The 10,520-nt window shown below is 49.0% G+C and overlaps 1 protein-coding gene across 1 annotated transcript; it reads left to right on the top strand.

The window, feature by feature from the left end:
* The first annotated feature begins 328 nt into the window (after positions 1-328).
* SNAI2 (snail family transcriptional repressor 2) lies at positions 329-3,986 on the top strand. The gene is made up of 3 exons (XM_060035366.1): positions 329-501; positions 1,190-1,735; positions 2,676-3,986. The coding sequence occupies exons 1-3, from the start codon at positions 423-425 to the stop codon at positions 2,855-2,857; spliced, it is 807 nt and encodes a 268-aa protein (XP_059891349.1). The 5' UTR covers positions 329-422; the 3' UTR covers positions 2,858-3,986.
* The last annotated feature ends 6,534 nt before the right edge of the window (positions 3,987-10,520 follow it).

Raw genomic sequence — 10,520 nt, 5'->3', positions numbered from 1 at the left:
CCCCGGCCAGCGCGGAGCCCACATCTGGAAGTCAGGCCCGGCCAGGCGGACCCGGCGCGCCCGGAGCACGGACGCCCGGCTTAGCGCGCAAGAAGGAAAATGACTTCTGCTGAAAAGACTCGAGCACTTTTTTCCTCTCCACTGAAATCCGGGGCACAGCCCGTTTGGAACCAGAATAACTTAGTCTGACAACAGATTCTTCCTCTGTTCACAGCTGTCCCAGAGGGAGGAGCTGAAATCTGAACCTCTCGGCTGTGATTGGACCCTTCTCGCAAAAGAGAGGAAAAAAAGGCCTCCCCGCCGCCACCGCGGGCTCAGTCCGCGAGGAGCCCGCGACCTGGCGGCGCCGCACGCGCACCTGCCGGGGCCGCGATGCTGTAGGACCGCGCGTCCCGCGCCCCGCGCCCCGCGCCGCCGCCAGGATGCCGCGCTCATTCCTGGTCAAGAAGCATTTCAACGCCTCCAAGAAGCCCAACTACAGCGAGCTAGACACACACACAGGTAAAGGGGGGGCCCGATGTCTGCATCTCCATCTATCTATAAATAGGTAAACGCAGGGGCGCGCGTCCGCTCAGCTTCTGTTACAAAAGAGCTGGAGACCGAGCTGTTTGCCTCGAAACAGGGTCGCGAGACAGCGGTCATTCCTCTGATCATCCAGGCTCAGGTTTAATTCAAAACTTTCAAACTCTGAACTGGCTAGGTGAACTTCCTTGGGCTCGTCCATCGTCCTGTTCCAAAGCGTGTACATACTTGCATAATGAGTACGTGGAGGGTGGGTGAAGCGCTGCGTAAACGTTGAATTACTGCTTTTTCCCCCATGTAATAAGGCTCCTTTCCTGCAGAAAGCGGCGTGATTTACGCCGATCTTTGTACTCACAGGCGTAAGCCCTGCGACCAGCCCACGCATAAAATGGAAGAGAGCTTTTCTGTATCTCTGAAAAGAGTGGGTAGGTTTTCCCCTCGCTGGGCTGCGCTCGCTGACCGCAGTGTGCCGGGGACACAGACGTGCCTTAAGGACAGTGGCCGCGAGCAGCAACGGTGGAAAAGAAATGTCCTCCCAACGCCTGCGCCTCTTACAGAGTCTGTCTTCTCATAAGCACGCCCCGCGCGTGTGGCCAAGCAGATTCTTCGTGCGTTTTTGAAGCTACGTTTCAGCTCACTCTCCTCTCCCCTCCTCTCTCCTCCCCAGTGATTATCTCCCCGTATCTCTATGAGGGCTACCCCGTGCCTGTCATCCCCCAGCCGGAGATCCTCAGCTCGGGAGCCTACAGCCCCATCACCGTGTGGACCACAGCAGCTCCCTTCCACGCCCCGCTGCCCACCGGCCTCTCTCCTCTGTCGGGATACCCCTCATCCTTGGGGCGAGTGAGCCCCCCTCCGCCATCTGACACCTCTTCCAAGGACCACAGCGGCTCCGAAAGCCCCATTAGCGATGAAGAGGAAAGATTACAATCCAAGCTTTCAGACCCCCATGCCATCGAAGCTGAAAAGTTTCAGTGCAATTTATGCAGTAAAACCTATTCGACCTTCTCTGGGCTGGGCAAACACAAGCAGCTGCACTGTGACGCCCAGTCAAGGAAGTCTTTCAGCTGCAAATACTGTGACAAGGAGTATGTGAGCCTGGGCGCCCTCAAGATGCACATCCGGACCCACACGTTACCTTGTGTCTGCAAGATCTGCGGCAAGGCGTTCTCCAGACCCTGGCTACTTCAAGGGCACATTAGAACTCACACTGGTAAGAGAAAACCTAGTCAGGGACGTTACTGATGGACCGAAGGAAGCTCTGGGCTGGCTGTCGGATTTGCATTAAGTGGCGACACGGGGCCTTTAATGATGGATGGTCATTTTTAGCTACTGCCTGACGCCTCGAAAAATCGTCAGAGCACCAAGGGCTCCATTGCTTGCTAACACCCTCCGCTCCCGGGACCGCAAACAAGCATTTAGACTTTGGAAAGTAGATCCAGGAGGTTTGGTCTCAAAGATCAGTTAGCAAAACAGGAAAGATGTGCTTGAATGTGTGTTCTGTGAAATGGCTCCCGAGAGTCAGCAAGTACAAACGGCGCTATCCCGGTCAATTGATCAGGGGGACAGAGAGATGAAGGCGTTGGGTTTGGGGTTTGGATGGTTTCATTCTTGCTGTGCTGTCTCTCGCCCCACAGCAAGCTGGATGGTTAGAGCTGAACTGCTTTCCGTTGTTTGCTTTTGTTTTGTTTTTGCTGCCGAATTTTCTATTCCTAGCACAAAATTACCCTTCAGGGAGTCGAGGCGTTTATCCAGGCTTTGTCATACAAGAAAGGAGGGAAAAGGGGAAAGGTTGGGAAATTTGGGGAGGAGCTGACCGTTAGCTGCACCTGCTGAAGCAGAGAGCCTTGACAAGCGAAGCCCTGGGACGACAGGAATTATTTCTGCGTGACTGGTGGCAGGAATCGTATTCTTAAGTTTTTTTTAATTTGATTTTTTTTTTTTTAATGCAACAGTCACATTTGTCTTAAAGGGCCAGATATTAAAACAAGTATCTGTTCTGGAGGGTTTGAACCAAGTGTGGCTGTTTCTCGTGCTTTGGGCTAAAGGTGGTGGTTGCTCATAAACGTTATCTGGCTTTGCGTTTCCTCTGAAAACACTGATTGTCTTTCTTTCTCCCCCCGCCCGCCCCCCCACCCCGTCCCACTCCCCAGGGGAGAAGCCTTTCTCCTGCTCTCACTGCAGCAGGGCCTTTGCAGACAGGTCAAATCTGAGGGCTCATCTGCAGACACACTCGGACGTCAAGAAATACCAGTGCAAGAACTGCTCCAAAACCTTCTCCCGAATGTCTCTTCTGCACAAACACGAGGAATCGGGCTGCTGTGTGGCACACTGAGTGACACAACCCATGTTTACTCAAGCAGAAGGCATTTCTTCACTCCGCCTCCGAATGACAAGTAAAAGTCCAAAGGCATTTTCTCTTGTGCTTACCGACCAAAGAATATGTATACACACACACACACACACGCACACGCACACACACACACACACACAGAGCTTCAAGAGCACGGGCATCCATGTGTGTCAAGTTAATCCTTTCCATGTGAAGTTTAACATTACTATATATTTACTGACAGCTAGATGGAGAGGATAAAAGACAAGAATCTTTCTCTTCAGAGATGAAGCAAAAAGCACATTGTGCATCTTTTCTTACTAAGAAAGAATTCAAAGATTTACATCGCTGCCAAATCATTTCACTGAAAAGAACAGTGTTGCCTTGTAATGGAATTTGTAATAGAACTTCCTATAGGAGGAGAATCTGCCAGACCCTATCTCAGGTGCCTTAGAAAGTATTCCGAGTTTACTTCATTACGTGTCTGATGTCAGGTCACCATCCTCGAGCTAAAGCCTGTTTTGATTACTGGTCATGCTTTAAACTGTGTTTTTAAGGGAGGGAGGGAGGGGGAGAGGGGGGGGAGAGAGGAAGAAAGAACAAGAAGAAAAAACACAGGAGAATGTATTAAAAGTGGGGGTTTTTGTTCTTTTTTTTTTTTTTGCCAATAACTATACGTGCCTTGGGGGAGACGGGAAAGACTAGCTTTGAACATTCCTGGTGCATATGCTCCATGTCATACTTTTTTAAAGAATTTTTGATGATTTTCTAAAAATTTTAATTTTTTAAATTTTAATGATTTTCTAACGATGGGAATAAGTGCAACAAAGGATTTTTAGAAACTCTGTGATGTACTTAAACTATTTTAAACGCATACAAGAAATGCAATCCACACAGCACTCTTTGCAACTGCCTTTTTAATTAATTGTATAGTTGATGAGTCCATGTAAATTTGTGTTTATTTTTATATGATTGAATGAGTTTTGTATGAAAGTGAGAAGTTGTCTATAGCTAATGCCTATAAACAACCTGAAGACTTGTGAAATTCACGTTTCTTTTTTAAAAAACAATTTTCAAGGTTCTTTTTTACAATAAACATTTTTGATTTAAAATCTATTGTTTGTATACTTTCAGAGACTTTGCTTACTTCATGATTAGTACCACCAAAGAGCTGCATGAAGAACTGTTTCGTTTGTTAATAAGAGAAAAAGTGAATAGTGTTCATTATGCATGTGAGTGTCGTTTTATGTGTTTGATTATAGCAAAGCAATCGGTCAGTATTTTTTCTTTACTCTTAAGATAATACTGTTACATTCAGAAAGACCACGTCCTAATGGGAGTTTGTTAGCAGTATCTCTTTAACAAAAATCATGCTTTCTGAGTGCTAAAAATATTCTCCTTATTAATAGTCAAGAATATTTTTCAAAAATTTTTCTTCTTGATGACTTGATTGTTTTGGCTTTATGAAATCAGATTACAATTACTTGTTGTAATCAGTGCTTGTCACATAGGCCACTAGAACAGTTTAAGGATTTTAAAAGAAATATTTAATGATATATAAGAAGAAAAATAGAACTTCTGCTTGAAAAGATCAGGAAAAAATGGATTTATTATAAATTATACAAGTTGGAAGATTAAACCGTGCAAAGAAACCCCACGTCTAGTGGGATGAGCTAAGCTGCAGTCTGAGCGGTGCAGAGCTAAGTTTCCCTTTATGGTATTTTGAAGAGGCACCACCCACACCCAACGTGCACTGAATCAAACAGGGCAGGACCAGCCAGACCACATACAAGCACATGCTTACCAAACGCCGTGGACGAACTCACAAGTCAAGATGTTAACCAAGTGTCGCAGGCACTGTGACAACCACCAAGCTGTGTGTTTAAACCCAAACTCCAAACCTGTGGTGTGGTTATTTCACTATTAATCACTTCTCTCTGGTTTGCTCAGAACTTGGAGAATTATTTTTCCTTCTAATGTTCTTGTGATGCAAATAAAAGCTAGAACTAGTATCTCAAAGATGTTAGCAATACCAATATATTCCCTTAATGTTCACACACATTCCACTATGTGTTACATTTAAATTTTAGTCAACATATATAAGGAGGGTGCATGTGACTAAAAAAAAACCCCCTCAATTTAATACTCTATGCTTAATTTTTTTCATATCTCAGGATATATATCTCAAAGACAAAATTATTTGGAGAGCAATTTATAAATGTAAAAGAAATGGCTGGTAGCTTGTCTGGGACAATCTAAAGTCAAAAAAAGACGGCTTTAGTTAGTGTATATGGCATATAAATGATACCTGGAAGTTTGCAGGCCAGGTAATACGTAGAAATATCCCACAAGGGACACGTGTGGGTGAGTCACATCCCTGCAGACATCTGGTTCGTCCTCCCAGGAACCACATCAGCCCACTTTCCTTTCCTCGTCAGTAGAGCTACAGGCAAGTCGTTTCTTAGTGTCCAAAACGCAAACAGATAATTTTCTAAAGGGAAAAGTCTGTTCATTCGTTTAATTTCCTAGTGAAGCATTAGTGGTAATATTTTTGCAATATATTTCTGCTTTGTCCTCACCATTCTCACTTCATTCATGATTTAAATATTCTACTTTCATTAAGGTCACATGAGTTTGAATTACGGGACATCAATCAGACACTGAGATTTTCTACAAATACAGCTCAGTCATTTTTTAGATCTTTTAGCATTTTTGCAAGGTCTTTGACTACACGTCCTCTAATACATAAGACGTGGCTCAGATGTCACATACTTTGAATACTTTTCCAAATTCACCCTTTCTGAGAGGTTTATATCATTTACGATGTGGTGCTTATCTCACTGCGTGGCAGTTTTGTTCTTTTTTTTTTTAAAGATTTAATTTTTTATTTATTTTTGGCTGCGTTGGGTCTTTGTTGCTGCACGCAGGCTTTCTCTAGTTGCGGCGAGTGGGGGCTGCTCTTTGTTGCGATGTGCGGGTTTCTCACTGCGGTGGCTTCTCTTGTTGTGGAGCACGGGCTCTAGGCGTGTGGGCTTCAGTAGTTGTGGCACGTGGGCTCAGTAGTTGTGGTGCATGGGCTTAATCGCTCCACGGCATGTGGGATCTTCCCGGACCAGGGATCGGACCCATGTCCCCTGCATTGGCAGGCAGATTCTTAACCACTGTGCCACCAGGGGAGTCCCGAATAGGAATTTTTTTTTTTTTTTGCGGTACGCGGGCCTCTGACTGTTGTGGCCTCTCCCGTTGCGGAGCACAGGCTCCAGACCCGCAGGCTCAGCAGCCATGGCTCACGGGCCCAGCTGCTCTGCGGCACGTGGGATCTTCCTGGACCGGGGCACGAACCCGTGTCCCCTGCATCGGCAGGCAGACTCTCAACCACTGTGCCACCAGGGAAGCCCTAGACAGAACATCTTAAAGCATAATTTCCCAGTAACCAGCACATCTGCTGGAACACAGACATCAACACATGTTTGTTGAATGAATAAATGAATAAAATAATAGAAATTGGTGACATATAGCCTGCAGATCTAAACTAAATTTAACATATTCCCCTTTATTGCAAAGAGTCTTGATAATTTTTGAGAGCTCCTCTAAGCAAATATGCTGGTGTGTCTCCTAACTTAGTGATGACATCCTGCTGCCAGTAGGGAGGATGCGCCAAACAGTGGATAAAGGGCAAATGCAGGGCACAGGGACCAGGTCTGATAGACATTCTGAGAGCCTGAGCTTTGGAAACTGTGGTTTTAGTAATAGGGACGTGTTCTAATAAGCCTACTCAGTGTCTGGAATTTGTTTCCTATAATACGAGACAGGGTGGTGCAGTAGGAAGAGCTCCAGCTTTAAAAAGCAACATATATGTTTGTATTATCGGCTTTATGTCCTTATGCAACTTACTTAACCCCTCAGTGCCCTGTTTCCTAAAGTGTATAAGAGGACGGGATCCTTAGCGTCCCCGCTCAGGACTGACAGTGCCGGACACGGACAGGCCTTGTACAGCACAGGGTCAAGCCCATGATGCTATTACTCAGCATTGAGCTACACCTGCTCGCGAGCCTGATGCCACCTCACCTGGGTCACATCCAACGGCCACGGGTTCTCGGTGCTGCTGGTCTTTTACGGGTAAAGAGACTGAACTCAGAGAGTTTGGAAAATGGAGCCAGGGTTAGAAGAGGCCTTGAGCTGCAAAACTGAAATCCAAACCCAGATTCTTCCGGCTCCCAAGACCCTGCTTCTTCCGCTGCTTGTGGGGAGGGAGGGCCCGCTGGGCCACACAGGCCACGGCCACCACGATGCAGGCACACAGCAGAGGCCACTGAGAAGACCAAGATGACGTGGCCCCCAGATTCAACAGTGCAGGGCTGCCTTTAGGAGCCGGTGTAATTCAGGAATTACCCAACCACGTCTAGCTCCGTTCGAGAAGCCCTGCTGGCCCCTTTCTTCCAGGGCCGCCGGCAGGCCCCGCTCCCCGACGGCTCCCCTGCGCCCTCCTGGGGCCCCGCAAGCCCGTTTCCTCTCTCGCCCGAGCTGAGAGGCAGCTGGCCTCCATCCTGGGCCATTAACACTTCATCTTCTGAAGGCCACGGCCGTTCCCTCATACACCCACGTTCCTTACCCCGGCTTTTATCTCCCCAGACGAGAAAGGCTTCCAAGTCAAGCACCATTTCTTTCACCACTAAAATGTGCACACTCTGGGGTAATGAGGCAGTTATAATTGTGAAAAGTCTAAGGCTCTTCTGGCTAAGATCCACTTCCGAGGAGTTGTCCCTGGTTCGGATACTGGAAACACTGTGAGCAAAATTCACTTACGCATGAGTGTTCTGTCATCACGGGAAGCAAGAGTTCTCCAGTGAGACGGCTTCTCCCCCATTCTTATCTTCTCACCAGAGGCAGATGGAGAACAGAAGCATTCCACTCACCTGAGACGGACACAGGTGGACGGGAAACCCTCTGGTTTAATTTTCAGGGATAAATGTGTGTCCACGAGCACAGGGCCAGAGCTATGTGCGAAGCGAGGGGCCGGCCCCTCGGGCGTCCAGGAAGTAATCGCTACCCTGTGGGCGGGTGCGCGTCAAAAGCAGCGCGCATGGCAACCCTTCCGCCCTGGCCCTCGTCCAGGCCGCAGACAATGAGCGCTTCAGCGGAGGACATGGCGCCACGTCCCCGTCCCGGGACCCCAGAGGGGCTGGCGAAGCATTTATAGTCGTGAGTGGAAGGTCTTCTGCCAGCAGGAGACGGCGTGCTTATATGTTCTGGGCGCTCCCTCACTTAATTAGGCTCCTGTGCTTATAACCCTCTCGGCCAGTTGCTTGGGAAGATGACCTGTAGAGACGATTTGCGAGTTATCACTAACTAGTTTTCTTAGACAATGGCCGAGGGACAGTTAGGGCGGCAGGGAAGGATGGATGACTTTCTCCAGGGGTTTATTCTGGGCTGGAACTTACCTCCCCACACCCGCCCTCCCAGGGAAGGACTTGTGCCCCTACGTAGTCAGGAGGGAGCAAGGGCTGGTTCTAAAAAGTGGGAAGGAAAGACTCAAATGAGGTGAAATTGCGAGACACTCTTTTAACAAAGACAGCGAATGGTCATTATAGTTCTGAGCGACCCACCAGACGCGTAGAGGGTTAGCGCTCTCCGGTGGCGTGCGGCGCTTTTATTCAGATCCGGCAGAAAAGACGGTGAAAGAGGCCACCACTCGGGCCACACAATCTCGCGGAGCTGCAGGCCCCGAGGCCCATCGGAGCCCCCACCTGTCAGACCTCCGTGTGCGGGGGGTCACCCTGGCTCTCAGTGGGGCGTCGGGAGCGGGCCTGAGCATTTCGAGCCAGCTTCCAGGTGATGGACACGAGGCTGATCCTGGAACCTCACCCCGAGGAGCCGGGCTGTGACCACGCTCAGCTCCCGGCCCGCCCGCTCCCCGCACAAGCTGAGGGCGGCAGACGACGTCCACGGAAGCGGCGCCTCTCCTCCCGGCCGCCCTGCCCATACCACCCACCTGCCCCCTGATCTGCACAGCGAGTGACGCTCTAACGCTCTGACTATGGCTTCAGTCCTCCTCCACCTTTGGGCCCAGAAGCACACACCGGCTCCTTCCACTCACACCCCAAGGCTGGGCCCTGCTCTCTGCAGAGAGGCTTCTAACTGTGCTTTCACCCCAAAGGGAGAAAAGCAACCACACTGGCAAGGCTGACCTGGGGGTGGCCCCCGGGACCCAGAGGTGGGGTCCAGCCTGGGCGCCCTCAGCACCCAGCAGCTCCCCGGGTCTCCTCCCGGGATGCCTGTGGCCACCTCGGGGAGCAGCTACGGAGGCGTTTCCTGCCTGATTACCTTGTATCTTTGAAAAGTATTTGACTTTCTGCCAAGTGGAAATTAGTTGACGGATTTTTTTCTCTAGTTTTCTCTCGTTACCTTTACTATGTCATTTTAAGTTAATTCTGTATTACTGATTAATGTTTATGTAAAATTGCAAATAGACATTCTTAGGAGAAAAGTATTTTCTCTGAACTGATGACAAGTAACCCTTTCCTCTCTTAAATGTTTTTCTTTCATAATACCCAAACTTATCCAAAATACAATAAAAGGATGATAGATAATTAAGTTGAGGATTGTTTTCCTTGCGAAGTGTATCGTGGAATGAGTAACGTGTAACAGTAGTCAGCTGATCCTTGAAGCACACGGGCTTGAGCTGTACGGGTCCATTTATTAGTGAATAGTTTTCACTAAACACTGCAGCACCGTACGATCTGCGGCTGGTTGAATCCACAGGTACTGGGGCCACCTGTGAAGTTACACACAGATTTTTCACCTGTGGGGCGTTCGGCACCCCTCACCTCCACCCACGTTGTTCAAGGGTTAGCTGTATGCGTAATGAAGGATTCCCTATTTCTTACGTTAGTTACTGTTTGGTGAAGAAATTTCATATTATTGACAATGTACTGATGACCTTGGGTTCTCTTATTTTATAGAGTAAACTTGTTTTAAAACCTTATTTGTCAAAACAACATAGAATGGAGATCACGTCGTCCTAAGCCTATAGAATGTAAATGAAGTAAGGTTTGAATCATAACAGGGCAAATTCAGCAGGAATTACCTAAAGAAATAGGTAAGAAGCAACGTCAGGTTCGGGGGGTGACACCGTGCAAAATGCCATAAAGCATCACCAGGTGCTGCACTGGCCCAGTGTGGGCGTCCTCTTCAAGGTGGCCATCAGTCGGGTCCAGACAGCCCCATCTTGCTTAACCTGAGCTTTGCTTGGTCGCTAGGAGGTCTGCCCCCCGATGGTGGGACAGACACCGCGGGCTGACCCAGGGGCAGAGGCAGAGAGGGCGCCTGGGTGTTAGCACGTCCGTGGAGCTGCGCGGTTCTGCCCTTCTCCAGTTGTGCTTGTCCCGCGTGCGCGTCGGGCTTTGCTCCTCTGCCCTGCTCGCAGTCGTAAGTTATACGCACTGTGGGTAAAGGCATTCTGCTGAGTCCAGGTCTAAAACGCACACCTGGTCCCCCACTGAAGCACGCTGACCACGGCCCCCCTTCCCGTCTCCTGCAGCAGGAATGGGGGTGATGTCTGGATCTGCCATAGCTCTGGGGGAACTAGAGGCCCTTCCAGCCTCCGCGTGTCCTGAAGACCAACAGACGGAGAGGCCCAGCCCGTGTCTCTGCAGCATCGGGGGTG

This window comes from Delphinus delphis, chromosome 17 (genome assembly GCF_949987515.2).
Source record: "Delphinus delphis chromosome 17, mDelDel1.2, whole genome shotgun sequence".
NCBI classification, from domain to species: Eukaryota; Metazoa; Chordata; class Mammalia; order Artiodactyla; family Delphinidae; genus Delphinus; species Delphinus delphis.
Note: the sequence above shows the minus strand (reverse complement) of the source record. Positions and strands in the feature narration are given on the sequence as shown.